This window comes from Melanerpes formicivorus, unplaced genomic scaffold, assembly GCF_026170545.1.
Source record: "Melanerpes formicivorus ecotype bairdi unplaced genomic scaffold, bMelFor1.0.p_v2 SCAF_50, whole genome shotgun sequence".
Classification (NCBI taxonomy): Eukaryota; Metazoa; Chordata; class Aves; order Piciformes; family Picidae; genus Melanerpes; species Melanerpes formicivorus.
Window position 1 is genome coordinate 265,643 of NW_027142402.1, and position 18,780 is coordinate 284,422.

Genomic DNA, 18,780 nt, shown 5'->3' on the forward strand with positions numbered 1-18,780 from the left:
TTTTCATGGAATGTGATCCCTGTTTCTGCAGTCTCAATCAGCTTAATCCTGCACACATTTCCTAAGTGTCTTTCTTGGAGGAGATCAATATCCACCTGTCCAATCTGACATCAGGACTGTGGGTTATATTGTGCAAAGACAGTCCACATACATTTTCTAACCCTCCTTCATTTCCATCACACTTAAACAAGGGCAGCTAGAAAAGCCCCTGAGTAGTGTAGTGTAAAAGGCTTGCAAAGATATGCCCCATGTCTTTTATAATCCTGAGAAGGCACCACAGCTGAGGATCCAAGGCTCAGAGATGCACCCCACCTTTTATGACAGCAGTAAAAATGTACTTTTTCTACACAAGCATCACCTATTCTGTTTCAGACGAGGATGCCCCAGCACCCTGTGCTGTTCTCCCTCCTCTGTGCCTCAGGCTACTGTAAAGGAGTGTCTTCTGACCCGTGATGAGAGTTCTCTGAACACGGTGATGACTTGATAGGATCGAAGCAAGGATGAAGAAGAGCATAAAGGAAGTCTACAGTGGCCGTGGCTTGAGGCATTTTGGAACTGAGCAGTTTAGCACAAACATCCACTATCCACCCACAGGGGCTGCCACCCACAGCCCAGCGCTCTGGTGCTGACAGCAAGGGTGACAGCAGAATTACTGCGTGTGTGTGGCCATCCAAAGCAGAGCGAGGGGTTGGTGTTTAGGGAAGTATGTGGCAGGAAAAGGTGAAAGGGCAGACAAGCAAGAAGCAGGCAATCTTAAACCTGGGCTTTGTGTTTTCCTTAGATCTGCAACAAACAAAATCATATCTTACACTGAAAGGTGGAACAGTGGAACTTAGCATGGGAAAGCAAGTCAGAGCTGCTGTTCTGTGTTCATTTATCAGAATATGTAAAAAAACCCATTTATTTTCAGTTTGGTTTCCAGCTCTGCAAAACAATGCTCAGCAGACTAAGAGATGTTCTGATTGAGCAGCCTTGCCTTCAATTTTGATGAAAAGCCCTGCCAATTTTCAAGAAATTCTTAAGGAAACTTTATTTAAGCTTCTCTCTCTTCACCTGTAGAATACTGCAAAGACAAAGCATCTCCATATGGTAGCCTGACTGGAAATCCAAGGCAGCCTTGAAAATGATCTATCCTGCTATGCTTTAGAAATTGCAAACAGCAGCAGCTCAGTTTCTCAGCTAACCTGAGGAAGCTGGCAGCATTTGCTGCAAGATACCTAATTCAGTGCCTGGACTCTCAGACTGTGTGTAATTAGTTTAGGAATAGAATAGAATAGAATAGAATAGAATAGAATAGAATAGAATAGAATAGAATAGAATAGAATAGAATAGAATTAACCAGGTTGAAAGAGATCTTTGAGATCATTGGGTCCAACCTATCATCCAACACTATCTAATCAACTAAATTATGGCACCAAGCACCCCATCAAGTCTTTTCCTAAACACCTCCAGTGATGGTGACTCCACCACCTCTCTGGGCAGCCCATTCCAATGGGCAATAACTCTTTCTATGAAGAACTTGTTCCTAACATTCAGCCAAATGAGCTGGATGAATGAGCTATGAACTTGGATCTCAATTTGCATAACAGGATATGGTTTGATTAAATGTGTCCAGATGCATTTGTAATGGGATTATAGATTTCAGTTAGGGGTAAGAACCACTGGTTACAGGGTAATACCTTGTTGTGAAGCTTTTAACAAGCTGAATTGGGACAAGCAATAGAATATGATGGAGACATTTCCTATTTCTTTCTCCCATCCCAACATTGTAATTGCTTCTCCACACTCAGCTGCTGTTGTTTTCCAACTTAACCTTACCATCCTTTCCTTTCCCCTTTTAGTTCCACTGAGCTCTGAACACGGCCGTGCTCCCGGTGATAGGCTGGTCTGCAGTCCTTCTGCCTGCAGATGAATTGCAGTGAACAGCCTGCATCTATTTGCATTGCACACGCTGCCAGTAGCCTGGGCACAAGCAGCCTGGAAAGGACTCACGTTGTGCTTTTGCCAAAGAGGCCAGTGGATTGGCAATTTTGTTGCATCTGCCATAACATTCAAGCCAGCTTTCTCTTCTGCAGAGGAAATCAGACAGTCTTCTAGATCATATGAATCTGAAAGGAAGTGCAACAAATTCTGCTCACCCATTCATAACTATTTTATTTATATCCTGTAGAGTATGGGAGAATTTGGTCTCTTTTTGCCCCCGTGTTCTGGATACCTGTCACCAAAACTGGTCAGACTACTCTGATCAAACTTCTTTTCTACAACAGCATAAAAATAGGCAGTTGCTTAATCTTATACTAATTGCCTAGTCTCTTGTTAATCCTTTATTCCATGGACTTCCGGTCTGAGTGTGCATTTCACTGTTTGAAATGTGCAGAAAACGCCGGGGGGTGGGGGTGGGGGGGTGGAGTGTGGCAGAAGGAGACAACTGTATCCCAGAGGCGTCTCTGATTACCTCAGCAAATGAGAGAACGGGGAAACTGCCTAGGGAAAGTGGTTCTCGCTCTTTATTTATTTATTTAACCAGTCAATTAATTATTTATTTTGCTCTCCCGTTTAAGGACGCCTATGTCGTGGCCCAGCAGTCCAAGTACAGCTCCCGCTCGGCAGGTGGTGCTGCGGACCTCGGCCGCCGCGAGGAATTTTGTCCTCGCTCGCTGCCAGTAGTCTGCCCCGCGAGGGCTGACGTGTCGCGGCGAGGCGGCGATGGCGGCTGCCTGGGACGAGATTCGGCGCCTGGCGGCCGATTTCCAGCGGGCGCAGTTTGCCGAGGTGGCCCACAGGTGAGCAGTGCGGCCTCGATACCCGCTGCTGCTTAGAACCGCAGGGCCGTCTGCTGGCACCCGCCTCCGCGCCTTGGGCCATGCTCCCCCGGCCTTCGGCTCCGGGGCCGGTTGTGCGATGGCCTCGATCCTGGCACAGCCGTGTCCTGGCGGTTCAGCCAGCTCTGCTCCTCCGCAAACCCGCTTTGGCTGGCGCTGGACCGAGTGTTAGTGCTTGTGAATCGTGAAGGGGACCCCCCGAGTATATGGGGGTCCACGAAATTGCATCGGCGTTAAATTCAAGCTGGTAAACATCGTCTCAGCTTCAGTGCTGTCTCTTCCTTATGCGTTGTTGAGCAACCCACAAGCCAACCTAAAATACAAGAGTACGGATTCTGTAAGCAGCAGCAGCCCTAAATTCACCGGCAGGTGCTTTCTAACCGCAGAAAGGGTGCTGACAGGCTGTGCAGGCAAAGAGTAAAAATTGTTTCAGAGGAGTAATCCCCTAAGAGGATGATTTGAGCAGCAGTAGGTACACAGACCAGCAAGTAATATGCATTGTGCTTCATTGTTTAGTATTTTTGAAAGATCAATTTAAAGATAATTCTAGCAAGTGCTTGCTTAGAATAACTGATTGCATTGTCCATAGGTTGTCGGAACGTAACTGCATAGAAATTGTCACTAAGCTGATTGCAGAAAAGCAGCTGGAGGTTGTGCACACTCTTGATGGCAAAGAGTATGTCACTCCAGCCCAGATCAGCAAGGAGATACGAGATGAGCTGCACGTTTGTGGTGGTAAGTGTGGTGCCTGGTTTCTTCCACTGGATTTGGGAGTTGGTTTTGAAAACCACAGGAAGCATTTGAAAATGTTCTGAAGTTTCCCATATCTTGCAAAGAACCTGAGCGTGCTCCTGATTGCCTCATCTACACATTAACCCACCTACTGCTGTTTTATTTTCACCTCAAATCTGTGGTAAGCTTTTAGGTAAGCATATCAAGATACGTTAGCCCTTTGAAGGAAGTCTGGCATTTTAGTATGGTTAACTGTCTGTCCCAGATGTTTGACCTTGACCCAGAGTTGCCAAATCATCCTCCTTTCATGTGATTTTTTAAAATTGTCACTGGCAAGTCACCTCTTTACCAGCATGAAGAACCATCTGTTCTGAAAGATCTGACTTGACTCTCTGAGGAAGCAAACCCACTTCAAACTGCCCTTTTCTGGGGGTTCAGTGAGAAGACAGTGTGCTATATTTAGAGATGCTTAGAAGTGTATTCCACAGCATGGTTGGAGAATTAACCTTATGATGTTCATAGAGATCAGTCATGTTCTTGTGACTGCCACAAATGTGGCCCAGCTTGTGTTCTGCTGTGGTGTATCACATGAGTGTGATAGCTTGGGTCAAATGCAGAGTTGCTGGGGTATGTTAGTAGCATCATGCAAAGGCTTGGCAGTCTTTGGTTTGTGACTTGTGGTCAAATCCATATCAGCATCGAGGCAAAAAAATTAATTGAGAGGGAATTTGCATGGTGATCTTTGCTTCAGGAATGTCTGTACTGGGTTGTCAGCATGGCCATGGGGTAGAAAAGTACAGGATATATTATGGCACATCTAATTTCTGGGATTGGACACTGGGGGGGTGAGTTGGTCTACAAAAAGAAATGCAGAAACTGTTTTGTACACAATGGACTGTGCTGTATTCTAACTCTGTTCAAACATGGTTTCTGTACTAAAATTGTATTTGTACTTTTCTTTGAAGGTCGAATAAACATTGTTGACTTACAACAGGTAATGCTTTAGTCATAAAAAGCTATATAAGTCTTTCTTTTCTTCACCATGTTTATTGTAAATGTGAAGTTCATCAGTTATACTCCAGGAAAATTGTTTTTTCAAGAGAACAAACTTTTTGAAGAGTTGGTAGTTCATGTCAGAGTGCTGCAGATTACTTCATCCATCCATTTACTGCTTTACTGAAAGCTCCTCTCTTCCTAATGATGGTCTACAACCTCTGAAAGCACCACTGAAATGCACAGATCTTCTTCCTGAACTCTTCCTTTGCAAACTAAGTGGAGGCAAACAAAAGAAATATGTTTCCCATTTAAATTAAAAGCAGCAGGAGCATGCATAATTAACTTTGCATGCCTCTGGATCTTCCCTCTTCCTTCATTAATCTCATGATTACTGGAGTAATCTTTGTCTTCCAGTAGTCTTCCTCTGTGACTAATTTTCCCTTCTGGCTCGAGTAAAGTTACTTGGAATCTGAAAACCTTTCTGGAAGTTAATTTAGTCTGTTCTGTTGGTCACTTTCTGGCATTTTTTAATTTTAGAAGATTCTTTTAACCTTCTGACAGTAGCAAAAGAGACCTCTTTCCCCGTAAAGCTTTGCTGCCCTACTCCAAACCACAAACAACTGCATGTGTATGCAAGAGTATAAAAGCAGCTTTCCTCAAGACATAGGCATGTGTAAGGATAATATCTCAATGTTTGAGAGTTCAATTTAAAGTTCTGATAGGAAGTTTTGTTGGTTTTTTTAGGTCATAAATGTGGACCTTCTGCACATTGAAAACAAAGCTAATGACATTGTTAAATCTGAAAAAACTGTTCAGCTTGTACTGGGGCAGCTGATAAATGAGTGAGTACTCCAGGAGCACTGTAAGTCAGTCACATCCTTCCTGTAAGACTCAGGCTGGAAGTGATGGCCAGCCTTTGTTCCTTCTGAAGGGAAATGCATTTCTCTTGGCTTGCTGCTTGGTGGTGATTGGTGCCTCTTCTCTACATGGCAAGTGAAGTCCACCTCAGAACCAGTAAGTCCTTGCAGCAAAGGCCTTACTGAATGTCTCTGCCCAGCGTCTTATGCTTAAGAGGTTCCCTTTCTTACCCAGTGTCTGTCCAGCAGCCAGATCTCATTTACTCTGTGCCTTTGCTCTTTGCCTTAGCTAGTGACAGAGCTGCTTATAGACTCATAGAATAGACTCATAGAATTGTTTGGGTTGGTAAAGACCTCTGAGATCATCGAGTCCAAGCATCAACCACCATGGCTGTCAAATGGTGTCCCCAGGTGCCATGGCCACAGGTTTCTTGAACAGCTCCCATCACTGGAGGTGTTTAGGAAGAGCCTGGATGAGGCACTCAGAGCCATGGTTTAGTTGATTAGATGGTCCTTTCTCCTACATCTTGCTTCACCTCACAAGACTGAGATGTGTGAGTTAAGTTACTTCATAGCATTCGGCGCGCTAACATTGCACTGCAGGATTTATTCTTGGCAAAGAATGTGAAGTTCCTGGCTCACTTGAAGTAATTAAGACCTATCTTGCTCACTAAAGCCCATTTCTAAGTCTCACTGACATGTTTTCCTGCTTCTACTTGATGGCAGTTTCCTACAAGCTGATACATGGCCAGTTTCAGCACTAGCTGCCTGTCTGGCAGCCTGTTGCAAAGCCCCACATTTTCACAGCCATTATTCTCCTGTGTGCATCTAAAATAGCTTCTGGGGCTTTCTGTAAACAGGAAGGGGTGTAATGCCAGGTCAGTTGATAATTCAGTATATGGCTAACAGGTTGACTTGAAATCTGCACTTAATGTGGTGGGTTTTTTTCTTGTTTTTAACAAAGGAGTTACCTGGATCAATTAGCAGAAGAAATAAATGATAAGCTACAGGAAACTGGGCAGGTGACAGTGTCGGATCTGTGCAAGGCATACGACCTGCCGGGAGACTTCCTCATACAGGTGATGCAAGCCACCAGCCTAGCCAATGTGGAATTGATTGAGCTCCCCTTCTGTTCCCTGTGCAACACCCATGGCTTTCATTGTGATCAGCTGCTTGTCCAACAGCCAAAAAGTGTTAACTGCATAAAGGCTGCAGGGTAACTGTGGTTAATGTTTGCCATTTCACTACTGAGTGAAAGCTCTTCAGAGCCTTTGTAGCTGTTAGGAACAGATCAGCGTTAATCACGTTAGAGATGGATAAGATTCATGTTTGACATATTAAAGACAGGAATAATTTTAGCAGTGTCATTAGTTGCCCAGGAAGCAAAAATACAGTGGCAGAAACTTTCCAGTTTATTCAGCAAAGATGACACAAATGTTTGTTTCTAGCTTTTGAAACGAGACATTCAGAGTGGAAACAAAACCTGTGTACCTTTGTTAGTGGCTGGTGTAGTGTTCAAAAGGATTGGAAGGAATTCTCATGGCATTGTTGATTTCATTGGTTGGATTTTCTTTTTTTCCAAGTGTAATCCTGTGGCATATGTTAGGTGAATGGTCATACTGGATACCAGCCTAGTGTGTCAGTCTGCCATACAGACAGCCTGGCTGACTGCATTTCTGAGCAGACTGCCCCCATGTTAGTTGCATGATCAGCTGCTACAAAAGCACTGCTAGCACACAGAAATTACTGCATGCTTCCTCTCTGTTTTGTGGGCAATATTTTGTGAACGCAAGGGTTAAATCTGTTTTCACGGTACATCTCCAGACCATAGTTCTTTCTGGGGCAGAGGTTTCTTTCAACATCTATCCCCTAGCTGATTTGCCAACCTGTTAGTAAAGACTTTTTGTTTAATTCTTGTTTAGCATTATTAATGCAGTTCCAGCAGTCATGCCAGCTTCTGTTTCCAGGCATTATCCAGACGTTTGGGGAGAATCATCCATGGACAACTGGACCAGGAGAACCGTGGGGTGATTTTCACAGAGGCCTTTATGTCCCGGCACCGTGCACGTATCCGTGGGCTCTTCACGGCCATTACTCGGTGAGTTGTACCACTGCAGCCACACAGTCAGAGTTTTACCTCAGCTCTTTATGGACCACAGTCACTTGTAATTGAAGAGAAAATAAAAACCTCTGGATAGGTTTCTTCAAGTGTAGTTCAGTTGCTGGGGTGAAATACTTAGTTCTGTTAGACTCACTTTTTTAAATAGGAACCTGGTTTTGAAGGGAGAACAGCTACAGTGACCTACCATAAACACTGTGTGGCTGAAGAAAATGTTCATCAGTAGTTACTTCATTTGTCAGGAGACTATCCTCATTGTCATTCCACCACTCTCCAGTCCATTACATATTGATTTCTACCCCCCCCATATGATTATAGATAATTGTTTCTTATTAAATTGGCAACCTGTGTCGGTTTGTTTGAAGAGAACTTGGGACAGCTGAGGTTTCTGTACTGTAATGACCATGGCTGTGTTACAAGACATAATTTGGTAGTAATTCAGAGTTAAAACCTTGTCAGCTGTGTTAAACACCTCTGTAGTACCCTGGAGTTAAGATATTAACCCTGCCCATGACGGGGAGGTTGGCACAGATGATCTCTGAGGTCCCTTCCAACCTGAGCCATTCTGTGGTTCTATCATTCTACATAGTTTCGCCCGTCTGGAGTAACCTCTTATTTCTAGGTTTTCTGCCTTAGATTCAGGTCATTAACTTACATTGCTTTATTGTTCTTTTTTTCCAAGGCCCACACCTGTAAGTAACTTGATCACTCGTTATGGATTTCAAGAGCATTTACTTTACTGTGAGTTTCATTCAGACTGGTTTGTATTTTTGTTAGTCAGTTCATAGGCTCTTCATTATTAGAGGTGTGCTTTCAGAGAAGCAGTCTAGTGCATGGCCTTAGTTCTGGAGTAAAGAACATGCTGCTGTTGAAAGTGTTACCCCTTTTGTGCTATCCATAGTTGAAATTATGTTGTCTGTACCTAGAGCAGTGAAAGCACACCCTCCTGAAGTCCCTCTGGGGCAGAGTGATGCAAGTACAGTACTTATTTTGTCATCTGTTTTGGTTTTTGCCCCTAGCTACCAGCAGTTTTATCAGTGTAGCACATAAAAGGGGACAGATTTTATGTAGCCAAATGACATTAACTGCTCTGGATTTTGTTTACTGACTTTTCTGTCTGATAGCAGAGGCAGAGCTTTTGTTATGCTCTTAGTTAAATGTTTTTCTATGTTGAGAGATAAATCATGTCCTTAAACTGTTTGCTTTTATTTTTCACAGTTCTTTCCACAGAAATGCAGAAAGGTTTCTGTCCAACTGCTGTACTCAATCATTTCTCACGTCAGCTTTTCTTTGCCTACCTGCTCCTGCTCCTGTCCAAAATGTTGTTCAGGCATAATTAGTCTTGTGTGGTGGCTGGCCAAGTGCTGCTGGTCTTCAGAATGCTTTTCTATTTCTTCTCATGAAAGTTAATATTTCTTTCCTTTTTGATTGGGTCATTTTGCATTCAGATCATCGCACACTTCAGCTCCACTGTACTGTCTCTCTGCTTAATGCCTTGTTCATTCTGACAAGCTTATCCACTGAGAATTAAAATCTTGGCATTTGCATAAAATCATATAAACACTCCACTTTTACATTTGAGTTTGCTCCTGGTGATGGAACGTGAAGTGCAGGTGTAATAGATTAAAAGGAAGACTTTCCAAACTGCATTGTAGGAACACTGCAGTTTGGGTAGCAGCTTTTCAGGTCATATTCAGATGTTCAGATCTCTCTTTTTTCTATCTGGTTAACATGCAAGGGGTGGCTTCCAAGAAGGCATGATTACAAAAATATCATACATTTTATTGCCTGGCCAGAGAAAGAGTCTTCTATGACATTTTTCCAAGTGAAAAGCTTGGGCTGTCCAGAGATATGTCTAATAAAGTGCTGTGGCCCTGCCATTGTGATCCATTGTTCTGAAAGATGATTTCCAGAGCTTTTATCGAGATGTTTTTGGAAGTCTTGAAAGTAATTGATAGAACTCAGAAATGTTTCAATGCAACTAGCACAAACAACTGATGGCTGGGAAAAAAGAATAAACCAAACAGTTGCTGTGTTTTGATTAATAGATACATTGAAGTAGAAAATGTTGCTTCACTTCCTCTGTTCCTGTAGCTGTGCTGGAAGAGCTCGTTAACGCCGGTCGTCTCAAAGGCACTGTGATTGGTGGGAGACAGGATAAGGCTGTGTTTGTTCCAGACATCTATGCCAGGACACAGAGCAACTGGGTGGATTCCTTTTTCAAGCAGAATGGCTACTTAGGTAACTACTCTGTGTTCTCCTAGATAAAATCTTGTTCCAAAGCTAGTTTAGGTCGTTGATCTTACCCTAGTATAGCTTTTGTCTGGAGCGAAGCCTGACCAGAGGAAGTGCACAGCAATGCAGTAGCTGATACTCCTTTGCTCCAAGGCTGTCCTGCCTGTAATGATGTGTTGCTGTCACCAGCTGCCATGTTTGGCAGAAAGAACCATACTGATCAACAGTAACTTTCTGATGGGGTTCCAAATGCCACTTTTTGTACTGTGCTGAAGATGTTTCTTAGACTGCTCGTTGTACACTCTTCAGATGATCATATTTGATCCACATGGTTGGGGTGTCATTCCAGGTGTCCAGATGTCCAGATTACAGCCAGACTGTTCCCACTAGCAGCCCAGATAGCCAAGCATGCAGTGCAGGGGGAGAGGCTTCTCCAAACGAGATTTGCAGAACTGGAGTAGGCAGCACTGATGTCCTGATTTGAATCCAAACAAGTGTAACTCATGAGCAATGCTGGATGATGGTGTTTTAGGACAGCAGCTGTGGGAAAATGTGGACCTGAATAAACAGAGGAATGTACCCTTATGGTCCCAAAGGGCCAGTCCCTAAATAGCAGTCTTGCAGCTTGGAAAGGTTCAGTGTGGTTTACTCCAGTAGTTTTAAATGTTTCTGTAAGGTTGCTTGGCCGAGCGTCAAAGTCTGAATGTTTTCAGAACCTCTAAGTATAAACTGCCAAACAGTTGCAATGCTTTGCTCTGAGGCACTGCATGGTTCTACAACTACCTTTTGAAAACCAAGCAGTTTGGCATTGCAGGTATGGTAAATATTGTTCATGTTCTATTAGAGTGCTTTGAAAACCTCTAATTGCAAAGATAAAGGAATGGTATCAGAATCTGAAAAAAAAAACGTTTTCCCCCAAACTCAGACCAAAGTCATGTCCATGACTTGATCTTCACATTTCTGCTAACTATAGTATGATAGAATCGCTTAAGTTGAGAAAGACCTCTGAGATCATCAAGTCAGCCCTTAACCCAGCCCTGCTAGGTCACCACTAAACCACGTCCCTCAGCACCACATCTCCACAGCTTCCAAATACCTGCAGTGATGGGGACTCCAGGCAGGCTGCTCCAATGCCTCACAATCCTTTTGGTGAAGAAATTTTTCCTAACATCCAACCTAAACCTCCCCTGGTGCAACTTGAGGCCATTTCCTATTGTCCTATCACTTGCTACTTGTGAGAAGAAAGCAACACACACCTCCATACAACCTCCTTTCAGGCTACATCCGTGTTTAGGTGTAGCTTGTACTGAACTAAGTTCTAGGTCAGCATCAGTTGAGGCTGCTTCTACTTGTATAAAATTGGTGTGCGACGCTTTGTTTGCTGCTCTCCCAACCATTGCCCACCGCATTGCTGTATGGATGTGAAGGTACCTAAATGTGACAGACATCTGCCTCTTCCCTAGAGTTCGATGCATTGTACAGACTCGGCATCCCAGACCCAGCAGCCTACATTAAAAAAAGATACAAATCCTCACAACTCCTATTTCTGAGAGCAGCTTGTGTTGGCCAAGAAATTGTGGATCAAGTTGAAGCCTCTGTAGAGGAAGCCATCAGCTCCGGAAGCTGGATAGATGTTGCAGTAAGAATCCTTTTGGTTGTTCTTGCTGGATTGACTTACTTCGTTTTGTCTTTGTGTCAAATGATGCTTTATTGAAACTGCACATATGTATAATGAAAATTTCATGTTCTCAAAGAAGAATATTGAACTAAAAAGACAAGTAAAAAGGCCTTTAACTTGGTGTGATCAAAAGGAGGGAAGGACATAGCAGTCTTGGTTGATAGATACCCAGCACTTAGCTTTCCTTCCAGGAGTGCTGATACATCCTGCTGATGAGCAATGGATTCCTAAGGACTTTTTGAAGAGAAGTTTAAACTGAGCTCTTGTGACAGTTTCAGAAAGCAGAGGAATTTTGGCAGTTTTGTCCTGTCTCAATCCCAGTTTTGGGCCTTACAGCACTAAACTGTTGTGTGTAAGGAGGTCTGGTGCTGTTTTGGTTGGCATCACTGTCTCTGTTGGGCTTTATTTTGAAGAAATTGCCATGTGCTTTCCCAGAAGTAAGGCATATTCTAGAGCAGTGTTGATTGGGGATGATAGGAGAATTAAAATAGCATTTACTCATGAATTGCTTGTTTGATTTTAAAAGTACAGTAAATTCTGAACAGTTAACAGGTGCCAAGTGGGCTTCCTGTGGATTATCCACACAGAAGTGCCTGTCCATTCTTGAATAGATTATGTTATTTAAATGGTTGTGATTTTCTCTACCCTAGACTCTTCTGCCCAGCTCCTTGTCAGTAGAAGATGTTGGGATTTTGCTTCAGCAAGTGATGAGATCTTTAATCAAGAATTCCTCAAGTTTAGTTTTCAGTGACACCATTGTGGTCAGCGAGAGATTTGTGAGCAGCTGTGCTGAGCTCTTCTCTGACAGGATGCAGCAGAAAGCTGAGAAGGTACAGATCCTTTCACTGGCCAAGGGGCAGTCTGTGGTGGCTGTTGGAGTATAGTTACCTGTGACTGTTTGCTGTTACCTTCTCCTTACATCTCAGCAGAAACAGCTTGAGAAGAAAGGCTAAAATGCAGACAAAGTCTCTGTCTGTAACCAGTGCGGTTAAGGTGTATTCAGTTTTGCTCACACTGAGAGAGGATCAGAGGCTGAATTTTGAAGAGAAAAATAAATGTGTTTCCACGTGTTGCACTTGGAAAGCAGCGTTACATTGGTATAGTTAAGACTGACCAAATGGCTTAAATGATTCTGTATTGATGTTTTTGCTGCCAAGTGCATGTTCTTCATTTCAGGAAATGAAAAACAGCCCTGTTAATTTAATCACTGAAGAAGATTTAAAACAGGCTTCTGGTTTAGAGAATTCATGTGCTGGTAAAAAAGACAAAAAGGATGAAAGACGAAAGAAAGCAACAGGTAAGACAGGTGTTGAGCTTAAGCAAAAGAAAACAAGAAACCCTCAAAACCAGAAAAAAACAAAGAAACTGAAAGGGCTTGTTCAGCCTTGGAAATACTCAGACAAAAAGTTGCTGTATTTTGTAGTCCATTAGTTGCCTTCAGTCCAATTCTAAGAAAAAATCCTTCCATTTCTTAACATCCTGCTGTAGGTGTGGGTGTGATCAGTATTTCTGTTTCTTCAGGACATCAGCATCAACACAGCTTTGACTCATGGGCTGAGACTCTGGGGTATATGTGAGAGGGTTTGTTTAGAGTTAGGTTGTGGTACCTTTTTGACTTCAGCATGATCACAGTAACAGATGAATCACCAAAATGCTGCAAACCTTTCAAGTGCTTGGACTTCCCTGTGTACTAAGCAAATGGTTTCCCAGCAGAGGGCAGTGGCAGTGTGAGAGCAGGAGGAGGTGGCAATGCCAGAGAGATCAAGATAAAGAAAACCAAGAAGAAGGGCAGAAGGGATGCTGACAGCGACGAAGAGTCACAAGCAACGAGCACAGGTTTGTCACTCCGCTGTGGGCGCTCTGCTTGTGCTGACATCGTTTTAGCACTTGCCTTTCCACTTGCTAAAAATGCACATCCCACTATACTGCTTAAGTTGTCTGCTACAGAAAATAACTGAAAAGTGATCAGGAGAGAAAGTCTGTCAAGTTCTCACTTGGGAAATCTGACTGTCCTGTGTAGCTGTCCCTTTGTCTTGCATTGCTGATGATGCGTTCCTTCTGTGGAGGTTTGGACAGGGAGACATTTCAGCATCTCATGCCACAGAACAGCTACAGCAAAACCAAATCAAATGTTTTCTATTTGAATGTGGAATGTCCTGCAGGTAGGAATAAGCAACCAGAGTTCCCTTTCCTGTCGCAAGAGGAAATTGAGGATGTTCTGAGGTCCCACAAGCAGGATTGCCCTGAAGAGCTAATTACAAACCTTGCTGAACATCTCATAAGGTAATTCCTGTAATTCAGAAGCTTAGAAAGTTTGTGATCCACTTCAGTCTGTTTGCTTGCTTAGAAAGAAGGTTGTGCTGCTGGAAGTGACCCACAGCACTCTTCTTCCATACAGCTCTGTGTTACATCCTTGCCTGTGTATTAGAGAGCCATGCTCACAGTGATGAGGAATTCGAGATGACTAGCTTGTAACACTCTAGAGAGAGGGTGTGAATATGTGTGTCCAGGGCAAAAAGGGCATGACAGGACTGTAACAGCCCAAGCCAAACTTGGGAGTGCAGCTTCATCTTTAGAAGGCTCTTTGCTGGTTTAGTGCAGCTTAAGTCTTCCCTCTTACAGCTGTCATTGGTCTGACCCCTGACAGTTTGCGGACTGTTGCGTCTGGAAGTCTGTGTCTTCCTTCTTGTTCCTGTTTAGGGTTTGTCATGAGTGAAAACCTTGGCAAGTATTTGCATACCATACATTCTGCAACCAGCAGTAGTTCTGCAGTCACAAAAGTGCATTTTCCTTTCCTAGTACTTGGAATTGCTTTTTATGTATCACACTGTTCTATGGCATTTGCCTTCTCTTTACTTACTGTACAGCGAAGCAGCTTGCTCTGCTGCTGGTATACTTGGGAAAACCTTTTACAGTTTCAGACGTTGGTTTACATTCCTTTTTTCTCCTTTCTTCCCTCTCCTAAGACCTTTAACAAAAACTTACCAGGAGGTTGTGCGTTCTGTCTTGACGTCCTCCACATCCTCCTCTGGGGCTAACAGGAGGCAGACACTGAAGGAGTTGCAGGAAGAGTTCTCAAACCTGTACAGCAACATCCGGCTGTTTGAAAAGGGAGCAAAGCACTTCACAGGTACATAAACCCATACTGAAAACTATTCATATACTGCTTCAGGGATGGGGAAGCTATCCAGAATCTACATCCAAGGTCAAAGAAGAGCAGCAGTTTAAAAAGGACAAAGAGCAGTGTCTGCAGTGCTTAGAGCTGAGCTAATGCTGGCATGCACTGCTCAGGACACTGAGTGAAACGCTGAAACATGTCCTTTAGTTCATGTCCACAGGCTGCTGTGTCTTCTGTCGAGACAATAGTGGATTCTTGTCCTTCCTTCCAAGGTGTTTGCATCCCTTCCCAGTTTCAAGTGTCAGGGAAAAAAAAAACAACTAAAAATCCCCAACCATATATTGTAAAGCTTTCTTCATTCTGTCACCTGTGACAAAACCAAATGCTGCTTGCTTCCAAGGAGCTCCCCTGAAAGCCTCTTCTAGGTTTGGTACAGAAAAGAGGTGCAGATTAGTTTTCAAAATGTGCAGAATAGTTTTGCAGTGGAATACTTTGTAAGATGTGTTCTTCAACTACCTGTATTTGCCAGTAAAATAGCATTAGGAAAACACTCTACCCATTTCTGGAATTCTCTGCTGTTTCTTGTAATGTATTCTCTGGGCCCTTTTTCCTGACATTCTACTGTTTAAGGCTTAGCCTGTTCCTGCCTCTCTGTTTCACTGCTTGACCTGCAGATGCCCTTAGCACATTTCTCACTTGCTGATGTGTAACAGTGGCCGTTTGTCAGTGGTTCAGGAGGGCTGTGCAGAGACCAACTTGCTGCTTCCTCAGATACTCCTTGGAGCTGCTCGCAGTGCACTGCAGTGCTGGTACGCAGCTGTGTCGCAAAGGAGTGTTCCATAAGCAGCTGCAAAGGAGGGATGTTAGTTTCAAGCCTCTGGACAGCTTTCTCATACTACTTGTGATTGATGGAGTCCACATGTCAGGAAGTGCTGTGATAACTGCATAGGAATCAGATAACTATAATAAGTTACTTCTAATTACTTTTTTCTTTAAACAGATGAGACTCAGACTAACCTTGCCAAACACCTGCTGAAGACTGTCTGTACAGACATTACAAATCTGATTTTCAACTTCCTAGCCTCTGATTCAATGATGACAACAGAAAATTATTCTACAATCACGAGTGAGGTATGCAGATAATAGTTCCTTTTTAGCAGACCCAAGTAGCTTAGTGATGTTTATTTAATATTTCATTATCTTCTGTTGAAATATGCCTGCAGCTAAAATGGAAATGAACCTTACATATTGTTTCCATTCGTGTCCTGTGCAGGTCCGGTCCAGGATTTTAGGTAAATTGCCAGAAGACACCAAGGGTCCTTTATCTAAACTGCACACATCTCTGAATGGCAAGGTACAGTGATCCAGAGTCAGAGTTCAGGTGTTCTGTTCTGCTTAGACAGTCCTAAGAAACAGCTGGCATCTGTAGTGCAGCACAGAACTGCAGCTGCTGCGAGGGATGAGGGCAGAATAGTCTTTTGAATGTGTGTAAGTGGGAGTGAGTGCACTTCAGATCTGTGACTTGTGAAAGGTGGAAAGCTGACCTGACATGGTGCCTCTGATGGCCGCTAGGTGTTTGCTTCCAGACAGAATCCAGCAATCTTCTGTGTGCAGGGGAGAGAAGTAAAATCAGAGAGAATCTGCAGTTACAAGTGATTGATGTCTCTTGTGTTTTGTTCCTGAAGTTTCTGATTGTTCTCCCATGTACTTCTGCACTAGAAAAACCCTAGCTATTTGAAAAAAATTTCAGATAATGGCAGTCTAAGTACAAAGGACATGGATACATCAATTCTTTTATGCAAAAGGCCATAGTGAAGTTTCCTAAGAGAAACCACACCTGTGGATAGTTGCAGCAGCTGTGTTCCCTTTGTAGTTCTGTTCTTGGGGCTAAGGGACCATCGATTTTTCAGTGTTTAAGGATATGAACTACTGAACTGCTAAATACTTTTTTCTTGCCCCCTCCTTCTATGGCTTGCTCCAGATATGTTCACAGCCAGCTGTTAGTGTGATTGAGAAGAGTGGTTTAACTTTTTTATAACCTACTAACACAGATGAAATATTTCTATCATTTGTAACAGAGTGTAGAAGATTTTCTGTCATGCCTTGATTCTGCAGTGGATATTTGTGATCTGATGGTGAAAAAAGGAGACAAAAAGAAGGAAAGGTACCTTAATTTCCTGTATTCTGTGCACACAGTCTGTGGAAGGTAGCCCTGTTGCTGGACAGATGTTAGGTGTCAGGTTGGTGGCAGTCACACCATGTGTAAGTGAGGGGGCAGCCTTTCACTGAACAGTACAGCATCAGGCAGGTCTGGTCCCCTGGCAGAGGGAGGAGGGTGGAGCTCATCCTTAGCTAATCAGCTGGGCTCACTGCTCACTGCAGCATAGCCTTGCAAAAGCTGAGCTGCACCACTGCTAGCTCTTTGGTGTTCCTCCAGGTGGAGTTTCACAGAAGGAAATAGTCAGTCAGAGGAGAAAAGCAGAATTAATCAAAATTAGGTATGGTTTAGAGTCTGTGACCAGCTGCTGTAAGACAGAATGAGAAATGTTTTCATATCCTGTACTCCTCTTCCGTAGGCAAGTCCTGTTTCAGCACAGACAGGCTCTGATGGAACAGCTAAAGGTCACAGAAGATCCAGCTCTTGTTCTGCACCTGACATCAGTTCTCTTATTTCAGTTTTCAACCCACTGCATGCTTCATGCACCAGGAAGATCAGTACCACAGATCATAAATTTCCTAAGTGGCAAGATCCCAGAGGTATCCTTCCAGGCTCTTCATGGGGAGCCAGCCTTCTTTCTGTGACAGAACATCACAGTTGTGCCTTACACTGCTTGTGCTGCATGAGGCGGCACCTGAGTGCTCCATCTCTGGCCAGTGCTTTATGTACAGACTGCTCAGTTTCCCTGTGCTATGTTCCAGGGATCACTCTGCTGTTAGTGCTGCAGCTTCTGCCTTTGTCCACAGAGACAGCTCTGTGTTGGGAGATGTTATAGTTCTTGTAACTGAGAATCTTTACACTCTCCTTTCCTACCAGCTGGAGCATGGTTGTGTTTTAAACTTTTCTCATTAAGTGTTAAAGAGAGAGCCACTTCTCTGGAAGGAAGAATACTCTGTATTCTGAGCTGCTCAAACTGCTGATGTTGAATAACTGCATTGCTCTCCTGCTTCAGGGCTTAACTGTCCTGTTCTTCCTGCACTTCAATTTTTCTGCCACTTTTAATCTCTCTCAGAATTTAAGTTGCTAAACAGCTTGATGGAAATGTGTTTGTTTATCACCAACCCTCTTCAGGCAAGAGTGGAAGAATACTTTTAAAAAATGTTGATTAAAGGTCTGTCTGCCTTCTGGGGAATACTGACATTGCTTTGTTTTGTTCTCTTCTTACCCCTCAGGATCAGCATTCTCTGTTAGTCAAATACCAGGGATTAGTAGTGAAACAATTGATTAGCCAGACTAAGAAAGCTGAACATGGAGATGGTGACACAGCAAATAACCTGAAAGAGCAGGAGGAAGATGCTGTTCGGAAAGAGCTCCAGGAAATCACCACCTCTGTCAAAGATCTTGTCCTCAGACCTAGGAAGTCTTCTGTGACAGAAGAATAGAAGTGGCGTTCAGTGCATCCACACCTGTGCTACAGCCAGATGTTATTCTTGTAACCCTGGAGGGAAGTACAGCAGAAGATGCTTGACAGACTTCAATATTTGGCTTTTAACAATTGCAGATCACCTCCAGAGAGCACAGCTGTGCTGGAGGCAGAAGCAGTTTTGTTGTGTACTGCTGCAGTGTGGAGCACCATTAAAGGTGGATGTGACACAGCACAGTTGTAGGCACTTGGGCTATTACATTATTGGGGTTTAGTTGTCTTCCTCATGTGAGGCCTTGAGTAATGGTTCTTGTTCAGGGAACTCTGTTCTGTTACACACACAAACAAGCTTACAGCTTGTCTTCTCTGGTTGGGGGTTGCAGTGGTCTGAGGATTGCATAGGTGTAAGCCTGTGTAGTTTCATTTCAGATGCTGCTTTTGAAATGTAGGATACCTGATAGTGTGCCAGGGAAAGGCCATGCTTGCTTTTGGACATCATGAGTGAATGTTTTCAGCTTCTGCTCTCCAGGCCACAGCAGTGACAGCACTGGGTGCTGGTGCAAGTTGCTCAGCATGAGGTGACCTGGTGCCACTGTGGGCTGCTGAGTGTGCTGATGGACTTCAACACACTCTGCTCTGCAC

At 43.6% G+C, this 18,780-nt stretch overlaps 1 protein-coding gene across 3 annotated transcripts; it reads left to right on the forward strand.

The window, feature by feature from the left end:
* Positions 1 to 2,677: 2,677 nt before the first annotated feature.
* On the forward strand, positions 2,678 to 18,373 carry UFL1 (UFM1 specific ligase 1). 3 transcript variants are annotated; one of them, XM_068160405.1, is made up of 19 exons: positions 2,678 to 2,783; positions 3,412 to 3,557; positions 4,520 to 4,548; positions 5,295 to 5,392; positions 6,372 to 6,486; positions 7,375 to 7,505; positions 8,209 to 8,267; positions 9,621 to 9,767; positions 11,225 to 11,400; positions 12,090 to 12,269; positions 12,616 to 12,736; positions 13,150 to 13,275; positions 13,602 to 13,722; positions 14,406 to 14,569; positions 15,558 to 15,688; positions 15,831 to 15,911; positions 16,636 to 16,721; positions 17,134 to 17,314; positions 17,948 to 18,373. In XM_068160405.1, the coding sequence occupies exons 1-19, from the start codon at positions 2,707 to 2,709 to the stop codon at positions 18,155 to 18,157; spliced, it is 2,379 nt and encodes a 792-aa protein (XP_068016506.1). In that variant the 5' UTR covers positions 2,678 to 2,706; the 3' UTR covers positions 18,158 to 18,373. The 3 variants fall into 3 exon arrangements, with proteins under 3 accessions (XP_068016506.1, XP_068016507.1, XP_068016508.1); XM_068160406.1 differs by having other exon boundaries at positions 2,679 to 2,783; positions 13,153 to 13,275; XM_068160407.1 differs by lacking the exons at positions 2,678 to 2,783; positions 4,520 to 4,548 and having other exon boundaries at positions 3,494 to 3,557.
* The last annotated feature ends 407 nt before the right edge of the window (positions 18,374 to 18,780 follow it).

Excerpts from the sequence above, each read along its gene's own strand:
- UFL1 (XM_068160405.1), top strand. The coding sequence starts at position 2,707 with ATGGCGGCTGCCTGGGACGAGATTCGGCGCCTGGCGGCCGATTTCCAG. Across the intron at positions 9,768-11,224 it reads CAAGCAGAATGGCTACTTAG|AGTTCGATGCATTGTACAGA; the intron begins GTAACTACTCTG and ends CCTCTTCCCTAG. Across the intron at positions 15,912-16,635 it reads ACACATCTCTGAATGGCAAG|AGTGTAGAAGATTTTCTGTC; the intron begins GTACAGTGATCC and ends CATTTGTAACAG.